Below are 19,983 nucleotides of genomic sequence, written 5' to 3'. Positions count from 1 at the left end.
TGATTATAAATTTGTTGTTTGACTTTTATGGCATAAATATTATGTTGTAGTGTCACGGTACATTGAGTATTGTACATATGGTGCTGTTACACTCTATTATCATCATAAGTATTAAGTGAGGCAAGGTAATAGTTACTTTAAAGTTTGACTGATGTTATCACAATCATTGTGATATTGTATTGGTTTTAAGGAATATTGTTATTGGTTTTAAGGAATATGCAATTCATGAATGATACAAAAGTGCAATAGTGACTATAGCACAACAAGATATTTTTGTATTACTTATCTGTTTTAAAGTTTTTGATTATTGTGAAGATGACATTGTGGTTGATGTGACTTTCAAGGTTTTACAGTCACACCATAATAAGTATGGTGATGGTTGTCAAGGATGTTAGACGTAGATTTGAGTTCAAATTTAATCATACTGGATTAAATGGTTAGGTTACTGGTATATTGCAGTGAAATTATTGCAATTGCAGTATTTTTAAAATGTTCAGTTGCTGCTGCCTAGTACCTATCTTACTTACATCCATCTTTGCAGTATTCCACAATATAACCATCTAATCCTCCAGCTCCAATCCGCTCAGGAGGTCTCCACTTCAAGGCAACAGTGCTGTCAGAAACATCTTCCACTGTAAAGTGGGTTGGTTCACTTGGAGGAGCTGTAAGGAAATATGTAGAAGTAGATTCTGAGAAATAGCAATATAACTATGAAAATTGGAGGGCTATACATAGAGTGATTAACAGCTGATTTATATACCACTGTCTGTTTTAATAAAATAAATCTAGCTGAAGCTCAGTTGTAAAGTGTAACGCCTAATACATCATTTAATAGAAGCACAGCATGGGATTCCTATAATAGGAAGGGGAACAAGAGGTTAAGATAGTAGTTCCTGTTCACAGATGCTCCCTTATGAGAAAAGCCACTGAAAAAAGACTTGTAGAAGGGAGTCAAATTGTCATCAGAAGTCTGCAGAAAAATTTAGAAATAAAATTGCATACAATTTGTATTCTGTACTTACACCCTGACTGTAACTGGACAAAATTCACATAGTCAGAGGACCAAATTCATCAGTGCTAAATTTGACTGTACTCATTTTCCTTAACAGTGGAGAAAATGACAAAAAGTTACAATTGCATGTTTACAGAAACACTAGTTCTGATTTGTGCATTTGCAGCAGATACACACTTGAGAAAAATATTTTGGGGCTGAAGAATTTTAATTTGATTTAGATATAGCTTTTTCATGTCTCTTCAGAATGGGTGTATTGTGGCTCTTTATAAAGCCATAGTACAGAAAGACCACTAGCTAAACTCAGTCGTCTTCAGCATGACTATTGTCTACTAATTGAAAAAACAATCAAGAAAAGCCCTAACTTGAAAAGCCCTAACTTGAAAATCCAAAATACACACAAGTGCTACTGTGAAATTTTTTCCAAAAAGCAAACAGAAAGATAATTTTTTCAAAATAACATTTAGATTTCAGGACCATAAAACTTAGTATACATGGCATAAGAGCAATCATGTTAAAGAAAGGTATATTTGGCATAAACTGAATATCTTTTGAATATGCATAATAGAGTTTACAAAGTAAGTTATATAAAGGTTTATAAATTGTGAAACTGATTGAAATTGATCTTAGTTCCCAAAGTTATCGTAAAAAAAAAAAAAAAAAGAAAACCCACTAAAAAACCAATCTCCAAAAATACCACCCAGTTTCATTTCTGTAACTGTGTCAAAAATTTTCATATTCACATGGTAGCAAGGACAGCACACAGGAGGCAAATGGAGTTGGGAGTATACACAACCACACAGTACACGATCAAAACCCCAAACCTCTTCTCTGAAGCAGTAAGTGTGAACTTTATCCTTAAGCAAGTAAAACTCTGCCTATCCCATGAAAACTTTGGACCTTTTTTTCCAGTAGCTCCACTTGATGGTTCTTGTTTGACCTCTTTTGTTGCAGACCAGCCGTTGTGTGTCTGAAATCCAGAATTATGAGACCCTTCTTGCAGTTCAGCCTTTCCTTCTGACTCCTTCACTGCATCATCTGCTTTTACATTATCCCCTTCAGCAGGCTGTTCCCCTTCACTGATATTTGTAGATTTAGCAACTCTAGTCATTTTAATCTCCTGCTATTTGTGTTTTTGTGGGTCTTCTCCCTAAAGCTCTTAGCAAGCGGGTTTTCTGAGGACTCCTTTAGTTTGCTCCTTGCTCAGGGACTGCAGGAGACACCGCACTGCTGTGTTGGGAAGAATTATTTATAGAAAATCATTCCTCAAATATTTTCTTAATCAGCTATCCTTTTAGCTGTGGAGAGGGCTGGGATTAAGGGAGTACGGGGTGGGATACTGTGATATTTGCACCCATAAGGGAACGAGCGAAGCTGAGAGGGACAGGGAAATTTCTGTCAATTAGTTCTCCTCCTTTCCAGATCCAGCTTGACCGTCACACTTCTAATTATAACAACTAAAAATTCATCAGCAATTTCATGAAACTGGAACCTCTGTGCTCTTCAGTAAGAGGAATGAGAGACAGAGAAGAGGAAGATTACAAAGGAAAAGGTTGATTAAATATAGAATCATGGCTAGGCTTCACGAATGAAGATTTGGGAAGGGCTTTACCCATGTTTTTTACAAGCACGCTGGTGGCTAAATGGGCCAATACGAGATAGGCACGTCTGGTTGCAAAAGGCACAGCAGAAGGACTCCTTGGGTGGTATATTCTGCAAGGCACGATTCTTTCTGCGTTGGCTTTTCTCCTCGAGAGTGATCCTGCGTGTGTTCTCAAAAGCATCGGCAGCCTTATGGATGGTGTGTCTCCAGACCTCCTGATTGGAGGCCAGAGTAGACAGTTATGTTGATCAATATGGCCAAGGCTGAGATGTTGTTTCAGGGAGTCCTGGTATCTTTTCTTTGGGGCTTCTCTCAAGCGGCAGCCGGTGGCAAGTTCACCACGGAGCACGATCTTAGGGAGGCAGTGATCCTTCTTCCTTGAGGCGTGCCCTGCCCAACACAGCTGTGTTCTCAGCAACATGGCCTCAGTACTTGTGACTGCTGCCTGTTCTAGAACAGATGTGTTAGTCACATAATCTGACCAGTGGATGTTTAGGATTGTACGGAGACAGCGTTGATGGAAGCGTTCTAGGAGTCGCAGGTGGTGGTGGTAAATGACCCATGATTCAGATCCATATAAAAGAGTAGACAGCACAATGGCTCTGTAAACACTGATCTTTGTACTTTTCTTCAATTGTTTGTTTCACCAAACTCTTTTATGAAGCTTTCCAAAAGCACTGTATGCCTTTGCTAACCTGTTGTCTATCTCCCCATCAATCTTACCATCCGAGGACATGAGGCTACCTAGGAACGAGCGAAGCTGAGAGGGACAGGGAAATTTCTGTCAATTGGTTCTCCTCCTTTCCAGATCCAGCTTGACCGTCACACTTCTAATTATAACAACTAAAAATTCATCAGCAATTTCATGAAACTGGAACCTCTGTGCTCTTCAGTAAGAGGAATGAGAGACAGATAAGACGAAGACTACAAAGGAAAAGGTTGATTAAATATAGAATATAGAGATGGTTGATAGCCTCTTTCCTAGCACATTCTTTTTAACTATAAGAGCAGTTGAAGAGAAGAGGTGAAAATTATCCTGTCTTGGTTTTGTCCTAGAAATAACCTGGAGTTGCAAAACTCACCAATTGGCATGAAGGGTTTTGAGGCAGGGCTTGGCCGGGACATGCCAATAGAATTCACAGCATAAATCCGCATCTCATAAACTACTCCTTCAATCATTCGCTTGGCTTCATAGGTCAGCTCTTTTAAAAGGTCAAAGTTCAGTCTCATCCATCGATAGCTCTTCTTCTTCTTTCTTTCTAAAATATAGCCTGGAAAGGATAAATGTTATGGTGTAAAAGAACTGCAAACTGTTATCTCATGCAGGAAAAAAGAAAATCCTTATAAGTGAATGAGAAATTGCCTGGAAAATTATAAGATGAAGTATAGAGTTAAAAGTTAACTTTTTTTCTTGTGTTCTGCTGCAATTCACTAATCTTGACTAACAGCACAAATCCCAAACAAAAGATTAGTTAGAGAAACAGTTTGACAATTCCTTTTTTTTTTTTTTATGTTTTATCTAATAACTGATGCTAGATCTTTGTGTTCATTGCTAGATGGTGGAATTACAGAGTGCAGAATGCTTCCCAGACTGTGCAGATCCCAGTTTCCTTCAGCCCTACAGTGGAGGGAGACTTGGCCACTCACCATTTTTCTTGCTCTGATTTCCTTGGGAATGAAAGTGAACCTGTATGATAGCAGGGAACCAAGAGAGATGGCTGCACTACAGAACAAATCTGTAGGACAGCTTAGTCTGTATGCCTGGAATCCAGGTCTTAGTACATCTGACTCACACACTCAACATCCACAGCCTTTCCCACACTGCCACGCAGTTTTTCAGAATGACTAAGGCCCGATTATGGGTTTAAAAGATAAACTTCTCATTTTCCAAAACTGACAATGGAATCTGTGATTCCTGATGCTTAATATGGAGGATGGTTGTATATCACGCTGGAAACATACGTATAAGATATTTTCCAGTTGACCTGCTACAAAGGACTGATCAACTGTTTCTTTCCATCTAGCTATAATGAATTTCTGCTGCTTCTCTGTGTTGCAGATAACGTGACTGGATGTGACCCACGTAGGCTTCTTTTAAACAAACTTTGCTTTGAAAGCTCTTCATCTTTTAACTACAGAATTAATAATCAGGGCATACTCTGAATAGTCATTTACACATGCCATTCACACATGTTTATTGTATATGTCTGTTTTCTACTCACAGACTGCAGAGATCTGTACAGATGTCTGTAATTGCAGTCAGCTACCACAGTATAAGTCTAAAGCAAGGACATATGAATTGAGCTGTGTAGGGGAGTGATTCAATCCCTGCTGCTCACCGATGTCATGGCTATCAACCTTGCAAATGTCCTTTTGGTATACCTGAGAAGTATGATTCACACTTAGGGTGTCTAAAGGGAGGTGGCACATATGCTGACATGCTGTAGGCACAGACACCATACATCAGCAGCCTCTTCTGTCTATGCTGAAGTACAAGAAGAGCACGGGAGTCTACATAATGTTTTGGGAAATGAGTGGTGGAAGTACCTTTAAGCTGACAGGTTGTATTATCGCTTCTAATGCATAAAGTTACTCCTGGCATGCTTGTTTTCTGTAGCTTTTAAACAGAGTTAAAAGCTGTAAGCAAAGAACTCGTGGTTCCTTTGATATGTTCCTGTTTTTTTCTCTCTTCACCAGGGTCTATGAGACTGAGAGAAGTTTCATCAACTCAGTCTCTGTTTTTCTACCATTTTAGATAAACAGTTTCCTGTCAGAATGTAGGCATTTCTTCACTGTGGCATATCAGAACTGCAATTAAATAAAAAAAAGGCAGAAAGGAGGTAAAATGACAATACTGGTAGTATTGCTGACACTTGGTAAAGCAGATTATTTCCCCAAATGCACAGAATATGTGACAGATAAAGATACTGTTTTAGTAATACAAAAATCACACAAAACCCCACGAAAGGTGAAGATGGGGTGTGAATTTCTTTTTTATGTCTGTTCTGCCTACAATGCCATCTGTATCAATATGAAGACAGATAAGAATGCATATGCCTTTTTTCCCCTTGCCTTTCTAACTTGCTTTTAAAGCTATGTTTGAATGGATAGTGCTGCATCTTGGGTTTTCCTCTCCCCCCTGCTGCAGGGGTTTTATTGTAGCTCTCTTAGTAGTGCAGTCCTGTACTGACTGAAGAAACTCCCTCAGGTAGTGCAAAGGATCATTAGTGGAACAATAACAAAATCATTCCTTTGACAGTGAAATTGAAACGAAGAACTTTCTAAAATACGTGCTCTGAAAACTCTACAAAACAAAATCATGGGCTTTGCATAGTCAGCGAGGTGGGGTTGGCTGTGGTAATGGGACAGCTAGTGGTATGTATCTTTGCACACAATAGTTTAAATTGCTAACTCCTTGCTTGCTTCTGCTCAGAACAGATGAAACCACAATGGACTGGACTGGCCCAGCAGTACCTTGTTTATTCCTGCACAGATAAATTCTGTTGAATTAAATGAGACTGATCTTGTGGAAATTCATGAAGTACAAACATCCAAAAGCAAATACAAACTCCTCTCTTCCAGATAATAAGCAGGATATTAAAAGAATTTTAGAGCATTTCTAGCCCTGAGGGCTCCATGGAAGTCCATAGAGCTTTCAGTGTATTTTTTTTAAAAGAAACTCAGACACCTTTATTAAACAAATTGCTAGATATGGAGTACACAGGAATTTTTTCGCCTAAAATTGTTCAAGACCCAACATTATTTTATTTTTCTTCTGAGGATCACAGACAGTTTTATCTAAAACCCTCCATGCTCTGAGCAGAACTTAAAATAGTGTCAGTAATATTCTTTATTGTGCCTGCTCATTTCCTGCATCGTATGATAACTTTGCACTCTAGTTTTTAGTACAGATTTTAAGGTCCTTAAAATGATCGAAAAGTGTTTAATGACGCATTGGTTTGTACGAAATAGAATTATGAAGTAGTTTTCCACTAAAAGACATGTATTGTGTGCTTTGAGATTGTGGATGTATGGAGTTGATGACTGAGGTGGCCAGAGATCTGTTTGATATTTGATAGGTAAGTACAAAGGCCTGTGTACTGGCCTAAAATCTCTGTCTTGAATGAGAATGTTTAGCTTTAACTATTTTTGATATCACCTCTTTTTCTATGGTAACTTATTCGCTGAAATACTTCTCTGATTCAAACAGCACAGGTAGGGGGCACTGTCTCCTCAAAATTGAAGAGCCAGAACCTAGACTGGTTTGAAGGTTTGACACATTAGAGTAGTTAGTGTCTGAGGGTCAGCCTTCCTAGCGTTCATAAACATAGAGAATCCTTCTGTGCCACTTTAAAGGAACAGCAAAAAATATAGGCAAAGCTGCAGGGGACTTTATATTTTAGGACTTCTTACCAAGTACTGGTTGCCCACCATCATACTTAGGGGGTTGCCACTGCACAGTACAGTAATCTTCTCCAATGTTGCTGATTGTGGGAGCTTCTGGAGGGTCAGGAACATCTGAAGAAAGTATGAGAATGAACGAGAGTTGTTATTGTTTCAATTTCTTTATACAAGTAAATTAAATATTTTTCTTTAACACTTATTTTTTCCTGTATGGCATTGATCCATTCACTAGTGGTGTCCCCCAGCACTCAGAGTTGGGCCCAGCCCTGTTTAATATCCTTAATGATGATCTGAATGAGGGGATCGAATCTATCGTTAGCAAATTTGCAGATGACACCAAGTTGGGAGGGGTGTCAATCTGCTGGAGGGTAGGAAGGCCCTGCAGAGAGGCCGGGACAGGCTGGATTGATGGGCTGAGACAGACAGCAGTACGAGGTTCAACAAGACCAAGTGCCAGCTCCTACATTTGGGCCACCAGAACCCCATGTGGCATTACAGGTTCAGGGGAATAGTGTTTGGAAAGTGGACAAGTGTCAAAGGACCTGTAGGTGCTGATTGACAGCAGCTGAACTTAAGCTAGTGGTGTGCCCAGGTAGCCAAGAAGGCCAATGGCATCCTGGCCTGTATCAGGAATAGTGTGGCCAACAGGACCAGGGAAGTGATTCTTCCCCTATACTCAGCACTGGTGAGGCTGCACCTTGAATCCTGTGTCCAGTTCTGGGTCCCTCAAGTCAGGAAGGATATTGGGGTGCTGGAGTGGGTCCAGAGAAGGGCAATGAAACTGGTGAAGGGTCTGGAACCCAAGTCCTACGAGGAGCAGCTGAGGCATCTGGAGGTGTTCAGCCTGGAGAAAAGAGGCTCAAGGAAGACCTTATCACTCTCTACAACTACCTGAAAGGAGGTTGTAGCCAGATGGGGATCAATCTCTTATCCCAGGCAACTAGTGACAGGACAAGAGGACATAGTCTAAGGCTGCTCCAAGGGAGGTTTAGGGTTGACAATCAGAAGAAATTCTTCACAGAAAGGGTGATTAGATTTCGGAATGGGCTGACCGGGGAGGTGGCTGAGTTACCATTCCCGGAGGTATTTAAGGAAAGACTGGATGTGGCATGTAGTGCCATGATCTAGTTGACAAGGTGGTGTTGGGTCATAGGTTGGACTCGATGATCATAGGTTGTACTCGAGGTCTTTTCCAACCTAATTGATTCCATGATTCTGCGATACAGCATTGTCAGATAGCAACAGCAGGTACAACTGAGAATGTATCAACTTAGTCTAAAGTGAATCCTACTCTTTCATGCTTCCTTTAAATACCAGTGATTATTCAGCTCCCTTTTTCTTCTCAGATATAATAAACTTTTTGCAAAAATATAAGGTAATGAGGTAATTCTGCTCCATAAGATGAGGCTTGCTCCAGGGTTTCTTATTTTCTCTAGAATAAACATTATAAAATACGACTGCATGTCTCACATATTTTGTCACTTTGGAGATAGTCATAGTAAATACCTGACTTAGTATTAATAAAATAAGGAAGGAGACTTAGTATTCACCAAGCAATTCTAAATTTTAATACTGTAGGTGCAAGTAATTTTCTTTTATCATTTCTAATGTGCTTATAACCCAGCCTCTTGTTATGTGTGCCAGGGTATCAGCGAATTAAATATTATGAAAAATTTTTAGAAATAACTGACTCCAAATCATATTCCTCCCAGCTCTTCTGTGACTCATTGAAGTGCCTGTCAATCTGTTTATCTTCCATCAGATACATAATGTTTCTTTATTCCATTAACCGTTTACGGCTTATAGAATGAAGTAATCTTTGCTTAAAAACATAAACTACAACAAAATGACTAGAAGTTTTTCTTATCTCAGACAAGCATGAAGCATGTACTTTAGAACAGAATGTCATCCATAAAATGATAAGATCACCTGAAACAGGAAATACATGGATTACTATTGGGAATTGCTCTCTTAACTTTTCATACAGAAGGCAACTACCTCTGAAAAAATACTTCTACCAGATTTATGATTGATAATGTTCCTCTCTTTACAATCTTTTTCAGTTTTTCTAAACCTAAGGTCAGAACTTGGCTCAGTTTTAGAGAAGGATGAGTTTCAATGAATTGAAGATGCTTTCATTCTCTGTTTGCTTCTTTCTTTCACTTACCAATAACTTTGACTGTGATATCAGCCTTATCTTCTCCCACTGGATTCTTAAGTATAACTCTGTATACTCCCTCATCTTCCTTTTCTGCTCCTTCAATGATGAAGACACAATGGTCTTCATGTATCTCCACACGAACTCTGCCTTCAGATTCAAACAGAAGCTGTGGGCAGTGAAAGTAACAGATAAAATAATTTTAAGTTTTTCCTGGGACAGCCTGATGACTCTGTATGTAAGCTGGTGAAAATCTACAAATCATTGAATATTATAAAAATTATTGACAAGCTATAATGCTTTTCAAGTTCTATTTGCATGTAGAAGAGAGAAATATAGACTGGTTGGCTCACATAAATAACATTAATAAAATTGGTTCTGAAAATCTGTGGGTTGTTAAGGTTCCCACAAACCCAGTTACGTTTTAAAGAAGTTACTAAGTACTTCCACAAATTCCTTGTGGAACTTGGGGTAGTTGCTAGCATCACTAGAAACTAGATTTTCATAGATAACAATTGGGTACCATGTAAATTAAAGAAAGTTTAAAAAAAAAAATTCAAATGGTTGAGCAAACATTCCTGATCAACAGTATCTATATTTGGCACCAGATAATATGGATTCGACCAATTTCTCTCTACAAAAAATTATCATGTTTCTTGTAACTGTTAATGACATCAGTGTGATTTCTGCCACTCTATAATGGCATATGGGGAAACTTTCTACTCCTTGCTAAAGTCTAAACATAATGATCACAACTTTGTTGTAGATATGTAACACGCTCCTTTCTTCTTAATGTGCCTGTGTATTTTTAGTCTTAGAATAGGAACCATTAGAAAGAATATGTGTCCAAATAGTGACTAGTACAGCATAATCCTAACCCTGAGAATGGTTTATTGCTGTATAATAAATGTAAAATATTTTTGACTCTATTAAAAGAGAAATTACTCAGCACAACAATGAACGTTGTTGAAAAGTGAGTCCTCTATCACTGCATTATAGTCCACTCTCTTGACATTGTCATCTTTCCATGTGTCCTGTAAGCTTTTGTCCTAGTTATTTTTCCTCTAGCTATTATTGAAGCTTACAGATTAGTGGGAAGAAAAAAAGATAAACACTCACAAATAAATTTAAAATAATTTACAAATTACTGCTTTGATTCCTTGTAATGCAGCCATCATGTGATGATGATTAGAAAGATTCCCTTAGTCAGCACCTTACTCTAAAATTACTCACCAAATCTCATGTGCCCAGTCAAGTCTTCAGCAGTTACCATTGTGAGGCAGAATGTTGGGTCTGATATGCTATTTGATTCACCAGTTTTAATATCTACTGACCTTAATTTTGTTTCTTTTTGAATATGGCCTTTTATCTGGAAAACACTAAACACGTTTGTGAATCTGCATAAATAATAAGGAACTTACCTTATTATCAGTATTTAAATCACTGCTGTTTTCTGAGGGAGCCATGGAATCATCATTGATTCGAACTAGGTCACTTTTCTAGATAAGCAAAGAAAACACAGAAAGTCAGCTAAGTCTGAGCAGACTGGTAAAGCTGTTTCTGCAGACAGAGAAGAGTCCATAGGTTTGTTAGGGGGATTGAATCTGGAGGTGTGAGAAAAATGAAGAGAAAAGTGAGGCAGCAAGCAGACCTGGATAGGAAATCTACCAATACAAAAGGAAAAAGTAGAAAGGGAGAAAGTTGTATCAGAATGCAGTGAATTAAGGAAAGTGTAAGTCATCAAACCCAAATTTACAGCTTTACAAAGAAAGATGCATGACATTCCTTCAGTAGAGTTGTAAATGGTTGTGAATCTGTCTGTGTCCTCTGGTACTCATTACTCGTCTTGGGTAACTACACAAATAAAGGATTACTCCTCTCTGTAAAATTGGTATAGTAATTTGATGTAAATGTTTTAACACTCATAAGTACAGTCAGGTCTGTAACACACATTAAACCACATCTTCTTAAGCTGTGCTACTGTTTGTTTAGAATTTCATTAGTAAGTATATGCTACACATCCTTCAATCAAGACTGACTGCTTTTACTCCTGTGTTGAGACCTCACACTTTTGAAATTACACTGGATAGGGGTTGTCTGATACCCAATCATCATTTTATTACAGAAACTTCTATATAGAAGAGTCAATTCCTTGGCTTTTTTTGTTTGTTTCCATACTAATTCTGCATTGCAGAAAAAAAGTCCTAAATGTTATTAAATATACTAACCTGAACAAAGAATGTGGTACAATCATGAAGAAATAAGATTGGGAGAATTAACATAATTGGCAATATTATTTTCTCTGTATGCACGCCTATGGAAGTATAATGATGCTATAGAATATTATATAAAGTATTTCTGGTTTGTACTAGTTATAGTTCAAGAGCCTGCAGATGGTGAGGAGCAGGGGTATTCTGAGATAGCCAGAAAGGATGCTCACTCAATGTTTTGAGTCTAGCTTCTAAATTCTTTCTCTAATGTTTTGTACTTTCTTTGATAAGGTAAATAACAAGTGTCCTCTCTTTTCATTATACCAAATTCAGTTTTAGGCTAGTAGTCTGCTAAGATGACATTCTCTTCACAGACTGTAGGATTCTTGAGAAAGATTAAAAAAAGAAGCTGCCATCTCCAGCACATATCTATTCTATCAGGTGAAGGTGATGGGGGTGACTCATGATTTATTTATTTTTCTCTGAAGTAAGAAGAGAATAAATGTATGTGGTATCCTACTGTCTGCATGGTACATATGTCTAGTCATATATAATCAGACCCCTTTTTTGGACTGAAAAAATAAGGAACAGTTCAGAAAAAGAACAGTTCAGGATGAATCACAAAACCAGCTAGATCTCAAAAAGCTGCAGTGCAGATATTTATTTTTTTTCTTGAGGTTTAAAGAAATAAAATTGGAAGGAAGATGAAAATACTTGTAAATAAGAATTGTAAATCGAAGTAAGATCCGAGAAAGAAAAATTAATTTCCTGTTGTGATTTCCTTGCCTCAGACATTGTGTGAAGTTACACATTACCTTGTTTACTTTCTGCCAGATGACAGTGGGTGTTGGATCTCCTGATACGGGAACATCCAACCTCAGTTTGTTCCCAGCCACTACGACGATAGTGTCAGGGGATTGGCCCAGACAGTCAAGGTGGATTTTGGGGGGTTCTGTAGCAAAGGCAGAGAAAAAAAATATTTTTTTAAATACAGTTCGAGTATTCTGTACGCAATATTACACCCCAGAATATTAATATATTAAACTAATAATAAAAATACTGCTTCTTTTTGCTATTGAAGACATCCTTACTTGCATATAATTAATGGCTGCTGTTCTTACCTTCTCTTGGTACAAAATCTATCTTGACCTCTGGGGGAAAGAAAAAGAGGGCAGGAGTGAGGAGAAATAGATCAGAAAACAGAATTTACATAGCATTTGCACCCAGAAAGTAATTTTAAAACTGATTAAAACCTCATAAGGCATATTCATCAGCAGATTTGTGCAATAAACTGGAAAACAGGCTCTGTAAAACAATGTGATAATGATAACACAAAATAACAAGGAAAAGCAATGTGCCTATATTGAGGTATCAGGAAAGAGATTTGCATACTCTTTCCTGGTATAAAAATAATTGATGTCCTCATTTTATCCCTCCAGAATTCCCATTACATGTTGTAAGATAACTTACCCAAAAACTGAAGCTTGGCAGAAAGGTTGTAAGCAAATCCTTGAGGAATAAAGGAATAATCAGCTTCGTCCTCTGGTGTTACATCCTCAATAGTTAGTTTATGGATTCTGGAAACATGAACAAATGTATTCCATTCCCTTACCTTACCTTTCCAGGAGAAACAGGGCTATGTCAAGAGATAAGGTGCAAGCTATAGGATTTTCACAGACATTATTATTTCTTCTTCCTTTGCCCTGACATCAAGTCAACAACCACTAGGGTTGTAGACTGCTCTGCTTTCAGTATTAAAGCAAATACATATCAGCATGTTGTATATAAATGGATTTTTCTTGCCAAGGTAGATGCATAGATGAGTCTGAAGAGAGGAAGCAGTTTCCCTGCTTTAGTCCAGTCCTTTACTATTACAAGGGCAGTTGTAGCACTGCTGACTGGTTCCATTTGATCAGACCATGACAACAATAAACTCTGAATAAACGAACTAAAAAATGGTGCTCCATCCCTGTATTATTTTAATTTCAAAATAGAATACAGAAAAGAGTACCAAGGAAGATTTCACCTAGCATTTAATGCTTTTGTATCTTCTGAATCTTGGTCTCCATTTCCAGTAGTAGTTAGACTGGTAGGAAACTTGAGCACAGAATTGCAACTGTTTATGCTAATATAAACACTAGTTTTTCTGTCGGGCTTACACACATGCAGTATCTTAATCTGCCTGCTAAACACTACTTCTAGTTTTAAAATTATTAACCATGTGTTTTCTGGATTGTTTGAATACCAAAAAAACGTGAAAACCTAATGCAAACTAAGATTTACTTCTGCTGATATGCCACTGATGCCATACATGTAAAACACATCAACTCAGAAAGGCTACAGCATACATGACAAAGCAAGTCTGTCACTAAATGTTGGTTGCATATGAAACTTTTTTCCTTTTAGCTGAAGCCAGGACAAAGTCTCATTTTATATTCCTATCCCCTGGGATAATAGCTCCTATGAATTGCAATGCAATACCTAAGCCTGTACCTGATTTCTGAAACGAGACTAACCTGCCAATATGGGAGATCTTTATCCTTTCATCTGGGACCACCTCCTTTCCATTTTTCAACCAGATTCCTTTCACGTTTTCATCAGAAACTTCACACTTGAAGACTGCCTGGTCACGTGCCTTCACTGTCAGGTCCGCAATGCTCTGATAAACTTCCAGCTTTTTCTCTGATATTGTGAGAATAATCGATACACACATAAAAAGTCAGAATAGCGCAGAAGTAGATAATCTGGATTTAGTGAGCAGAAAAGGCAAGGGCTGAGCAAGCTGTTTGTGGAAGGGGGAAATATGAAGGGAAATACACAGCATGCAAGGCTTTAACAGGACACATAGCTTAGCACCTGTTATTATCAGAGTATCTGTTACATCCGGCACAGAAGTCTGAGTTCTCCTTGAGGCCTTTATGCCTCAAACCCCATGCCCCTTATTACGTCTTCTTTTTCCCTGGCAGGAGGATTATGCTGTCTCTATGCACTATCCTGGAGAAGGTTACCTTTGCCCATTTTAGATTTTAAGCTTCTCTGGTTCTGTGATATTCCTGGTGCCTACCTTGCACAATTAGTTCAGCGACTGATACCCCACCATTGGTCTTCACGGTGTAGTGTCCACTATCCTCCTTGGTTGACTCATTAATAATTAGATACTGTTTTTTTCCGTCTTTCTTGAATCGGTATTTGAATGTTTCTTCTCGTGTCAGTTCAATTCCATCCTTTTCCCTGCAATGCCAAACAGTGCTGAGTCATTTTTTCTATGGTTTAAAGAGGAGAGTAAGAGTCAGCTCAATGTTACTAGAGATTGGAAGACACAAGGTAAAACCAATCTTTGTAGCATTTCAAGTTAGCAAAAAAAGAGTCTATTGGAATCAGAATGACTTTAGCTTGACCATCAGTTTTCACTAGGTATTTGACTCCTGGTTCAAGAGAGTTCACCACAATGTATTACTTGATTGTTACTATTTATATCCTATAGATAAACATGAAAGTATGTTAAATGCTTTAGAAGATACAGGGGTGAAGACACACTTCACCAGCAGGGACTTTTCTATCTTAAAAGCTGCCATAAGGTAAATGGGTCTTGCTGGGGAAATTACCTAAAAGTCTTAATTTTCCTGATGCGAATTATAATTTTTATAAATTCATGGTTTGTGGGCATCAGTAAAAGTAGAAAATTTTAAGATGGATTTAAATGAATGTGTATTTTGAATTTTGTTGTTCTTTCAATTCAAATATGCCACAGTATATTTAAGACTTTACTAAATTAAGCTTCACCATCCAGCCCAGGAGGAAATTTAATTATTGTAATTTCCAATCCTCATGAAGGGAAATGCACAGGGAATATTCATACTTGTTAGTCAAGGTCATACAAAAATACATAAGATATTTCAAGGGTTTCCTGTTCCTAATCCTAAATAACATAAACAGGCTACAAGAAAATAACTTGTAATTTCTTCAGCTTACTAATTTCATAGAATTTTATAATTTTCATTATTATCTGAATATATTTCTATGATATTGCTTGAATATTGCTGCAGTTTGTAAATGAAAAAGGTTTTCTTTTTGATACTTAGTCACATGGAAAAATAAATAGAAAAGATGTATGCTTTTAATAAGTAAGAATGCTCCTTCTATCTTGTGTCATTTCCTTTGTTTTTTACCAGTGACTATTCAGTCTAACAAATGAGCTTACAGTATAGGAAATTGAAATGCTACCTGGGGACTCATTAAAACACTATAGCTCTAATTTCTAGGTAGATGTATGCAAGAAAATCTTCTACCTCTGTTAGTCCACTAAAGTAAATCACATGATCAAAACTTTAGGCAGAGGCAAGAATACTACAACTTGTGACTTAGATGTACCTGCTACAACTGCATTTCAAAATAGCTACAGGTTACTCTCTCCTAACTGTTCATTATAACACAGCTTATTGGAATTCATGGTTGCTTTAGTAAAAGACTGGTCTCCCTTCCAGATCACAGAACAGCACTAGCAAGGGAGGAAACAGAGGATGCCTTTGACAACCACTTGAAATGCAGGATAATCTTTTCTCTTCATTCCTCTTCAGACAAGAGTCTGAAGCCACATTTGACATGCTCTCCTAAGGCTCATATTGTGATTCATGCAGGATACTTCTGAAACAAGTGCTACAATGCAATGTATAAACATTTGCTGAACTGCTGAGAATGGACTGTGATCTCAGAGTTCAACATGCTGCTGTGGCAAAACCAGGCATGTGAACTGTGGCTAGTGTTCCAGAGCTGCTTTTAAATTTATTTCTTGGAGGTCTATTTTGATATGTAGCTCATGAAAGACATCTGAATGTTCTATTCAGCCTTTAGTAAGAAAGAGTTCTACTGAAATATTCTCTAAATAATGAAAATAGACTGATTGCAATGATTAGTGTCTTAAATCCCTGGGAAGGGAATAGGATATTTACCTTCTGTTTGTTATACTAATGACCAGGACATTGTAGATGCTGTATATAAGTAGAGTGTTTGCAGAGGTGTGTGTAGTGACCAATAGAGGAATGATAAAACTGTAAAAGCTCAGAAAAGAACTCCCAGATATCACTTGGCTTAAAATAAATACACTGCTGCAGTGAAAAGCGGATATTACCTTAAGTATAATATTATCTCTTTAAGGTAATACTACAGGCCTTCCTTTGGCAACTGGAGCAATGAAGCATAAGAATCTGTTTATATTAAATTGTAAATGGAGAATTATATAGAATCATAGAAGTGTTGGTTTAAAGACCACCATAGGCAATCTGGTCCAACCTCACATTTGAAGCAAAACAAGTGCAATAATAGGTAGATCAGACATGGTTTAATCTATCCAAGTCCTAAGCATCTGCAAGATCAGATATCTGTTCTCAACTCTACAACTCAATGCCTCTTTGTCTGGAAATGCTTTCCTATTTCCTCTTTGGATTCTAAGGATTAATTGGTTAATGTCTTCTGAAGTATCACTGATATAGGTACTATGTGATAACTGGGACACTCAGATTTATTGTTATAAATATACATCACTAAGGTTTGTAGCTGAGAAGATGATAAGATGATATATATCCAGCATTCAGAGATAGAAAAATCAGGTCAAAACTATGTATTTTATTACATCTTTTTCTTCAAGAATTACATAATTTCCAAGACCATCTGAAGTTTAGGAAAAACTGTTCCATAGTACCTCATAAGAGATGTAATAATATGAAACCTTTCTGGGTGATCAAGACAGCATTCTTTCCTGATTACTATGAAGAGATCCACATAAGAAATTCTCCAAGCCCTAGTCTGATGGCCGTGCTTACCCCTTATTTCTGTCTTGTGCAAATCACATAATTGCCTTTGTTCACGTGCTTGTGATTTCATATTCCAGGTTTAAAGGGTGCAAGAGCTCTAACAGGTGCTCTGAATTAGTGCCTGTTACTTGGCTTAAGCTATTGAGCATTTCCCTAAGGTACCATAAAATTGGAACTCTTATCTCCACACTGTGTTTCTTGTTTTCTCTGGATACTTTGCTGTATAAAATACTCCCTTTTGTTGCCAAAAAGCATTGACTGAGTCTCACATAACAAAACCAGTAAAATGCAGTGTAAATATCTAACTTCTCAGTTTTCTGTTGCCATGATTTGATGAGTTTTTCTGACCGCTTGCTGTATTTCAGGCTGAGACAGCTGATGCTTTGCCTGTGTCACACCAAATACCTATCCCACAGATATCAGCTCTGCAAGATGTATGGGAGTTGTTCAAAGGCACAGGATCAAAGTGTGGCAGCTGCACTGTGCTCTGAGAGGAACTGATCTGTCTGTCCCCATCTCTTGTGACCAGGCATGTGGAAGCAGTTCCTGAACAATAGCATGTGGGTATGAGGCTTTAATAGTGCAGTGCATACGCTGTACTAGCTCTTGGGATCTATTTAAATTCTCAGTTCCTTCCTTTTGGAGAGCAGATCAGTGGTTGGCACTTTCCAGGAATGTAATGGGCATTGTGAGAACGCTTGATAACCATGTGCCTGAAGCTGTTAACAAGCACAAGAGAATTCCGTCTGGTAAAGAAATGAAGTGAGAACAGTGTGCGTAAGGCATGGCATGTAAGCCCTGCCTGCCATGCCTGTCCAAGCAGCATAAACCTTCCAGCTTCTGCTCAGTTGGAATGCCCAAGAAAAAATGCACTCCGTGGTCTAAATGCTTGTCATCTTAATCCATCTCACTGCATATGCATAATGACTGGCTTTGCAGGACTGGCACAACAGATACATTCCCTCTCTGTCTCAAAAGACACTAACTTTTTATCTAAGAAAAAATACTTAAAAAACCCAAACACCTCACTGCAGTGGAGAAGACCAGAAGATTCCACAAAGTAATCACAACACAGATCTGCTTAGTCTGGGCAATAGTTAGACATTACTGAAGTGTAAACACTGAACAAGAAATTATAGAGACACTATAAAATACCTATACCTAATTTGGTTTTTGTGTCATATTTTTGCTTCTCAGTTCCTTCTCAATGTTTGACATATAAGAGGAGGACCAATCTTGTCTTCTTTTCCTTAAAATAATTGTGTAGGATGCTTTCTCCCTTTTTGTTCCACAAGTCTAGTCCACAAACACTGATCTTGGAATGTCCCATGGAGGGATAAGGTTTCATGTTGTTTTGTTTTTTTTTTCTTCAACTCCCTTACCATTTCACAGTAGCACCTTCCTCAGACACTTCACACTCAAACTCCACTCTCTCTCCAACCATCACCATCTGGTCCTCCAGCGGGTGAGTGATCAAGATTGGAGGTTCTGGAAATAAAGACAATTTTATTAAAACAGTATTCTGGAAGGCTGGAGACCAGAGGTAGATTTCACCACTCTGTACTCCACAGGAAGAGCCCCTAGCCAACACAGTGATCCTCTCTGTGTTGGAACTTAAAAATTTGCTATGCCAGATCACATTATCAGAATTTTCAAATGACCTTCTGGTTTTTGCTTCATGAGTCAGAAAAAAACGTAGGATTAATCAGTTTTTATATATATTCTGAAATTATAAACTGGAGGTATTAGTTTTCTGTACTATTTGATCGGCTTATAGAACTTGAGGTGAATGCTTATCTTGAGCAGAATCAAATATTTGAAATAAGTTTCTAGCACTACTGTTGAGAAGATGTAAATCACTTTCCAAATGAGAATTAATAGTAATTGTCACTGTGCTTTTACAGGGAGAATTTTCCTTCATTTAACTGTGAGAAAAATATCTACTTCAATAAATCTCAGAATTTGTTGATTTTTTTTAATGTTTGAGAATTTCCTTTCCTACGAGATTAATCTGAGACTAGAGAAGATGACAGTAGTTCAATGCTAAATGTTAGGGGAGATCTCTTTTCTTTTGCTTCCATTCCTCACCTTTTACAAATAGTTCTGTGAAACTCTTCTCATCCCCCACCACACATTCATATGCTGCATCGTCGGCCAGAGAACAATGGTTTATGGTCAGTATTCTCTTATTTCCAACAGCCTCAAAAATATATCTGAAAAGAGAATATAAATATAATTATCAGAAAAAAACCCTCTTGGACTCAGTCAGTATCTTCTCCTGCCTGGCAAAGAAAAAGATTCCTACTATTTTTCAGACATCAGTGGCAAGGTGCCTTAGGACTTGAGCCCTTATATCCCTGTCCTGGTGCAGTGGGCATCAGTGGTGTTTGACAAACTAGCATAGGAAATTTTGGAGAATACAGGTGTGAGAAATACAAACTCCTTTGAATGATGCTAAATGGTCTTCTAAGACCTAGCCTGACTGCCATTAAATTTAGCTTCAGCAAAAATAATTGGAAATTGCTTTTGCAAACAAGTTACACTGAAGTATATCCCGTACCATGAGAAAGTACTTTTGAACTCTGGATATACACAGAAAAATCAGAATATAATCTCAGTACTTACTTGCTAAGTATGTAGATGTAAGCATCCAGTTCCACATGCAGATAAATAGAGCAGAGGGAAGAAAAAGAAAAAGTCATGAGAACAGCAAACTGCCTCTTAGCCATAGCACCATATAGATTCTTTCTCAGCTCCTATTTCTCCCTATTTTATTCCTTTCTTTC

General features: G+C 37.8%; 1 protein-coding gene across 1 annotated transcript in view; it reads right to left on the bottom strand.

Annotated features, from left to right (window-relative positions):
- Positions 1 to 19,983, bottom strand: part of MYBPC3 (myosin binding protein C3) — a 63,608-nt gene that overhangs the window by 19,055 nt on the left and 24,570 nt on the right. The window contains exons 14-26 of the mRNA XM_032692014.1: positions 19,823 to 19,825; positions 19,286 to 19,410; positions 18,580 to 18,685; positions 14,452 to 14,618; positions 13,904 to 14,069; positions 12,858 to 12,964; positions 12,509 to 12,538; positions 12,203 to 12,339; positions 10,599 to 10,676; positions 9,187 to 9,346; positions 7,029 to 7,133; positions 3,698 to 3,886; positions 528 to 662 (exon numbers count right to left, since the gene is read on the bottom strand). Of these exons, the coding sequence (XP_032547905.1) occupies positions 528 to 662; positions 3,698 to 3,886; positions 7,029 to 7,133; positions 9,187 to 9,346; positions 10,599 to 10,676; positions 12,203 to 12,339; positions 12,509 to 12,538; positions 12,858 to 12,964; positions 13,904 to 14,069; positions 14,452 to 14,618; positions 18,580 to 18,685; positions 19,286 to 19,410; positions 19,823 to 19,825 (1,508 nt within the window). The remainder of the gene's footprint in view (positions 1 to 527; positions 663 to 3,697; positions 3,887 to 7,028; positions 7,134 to 9,186; positions 9,347 to 10,598; positions 10,677 to 12,202; positions 12,340 to 12,508; positions 12,539 to 12,857; positions 12,965 to 13,903; positions 14,070 to 14,451; positions 14,619 to 18,579; positions 18,686 to 19,285; positions 19,411 to 19,822; positions 19,826 to 19,983) is intronic.

The sequence above is a fragment of the Chiroxiphia lanceolata genome, chromosome 6, assembly GCF_009829145.1.
Source record: "Chiroxiphia lanceolata isolate bChiLan1 chromosome 6, bChiLan1.pri, whole genome shotgun sequence".
Taxonomy (NCBI): domain Eukaryota; kingdom Metazoa; phylum Chordata; class Aves; order Passeriformes; family Pipridae; genus Chiroxiphia; species Chiroxiphia lanceolata.
Note: the sequence above shows the minus strand (reverse complement) of the source record. Positions and strands in the feature narration are given on the sequence as shown.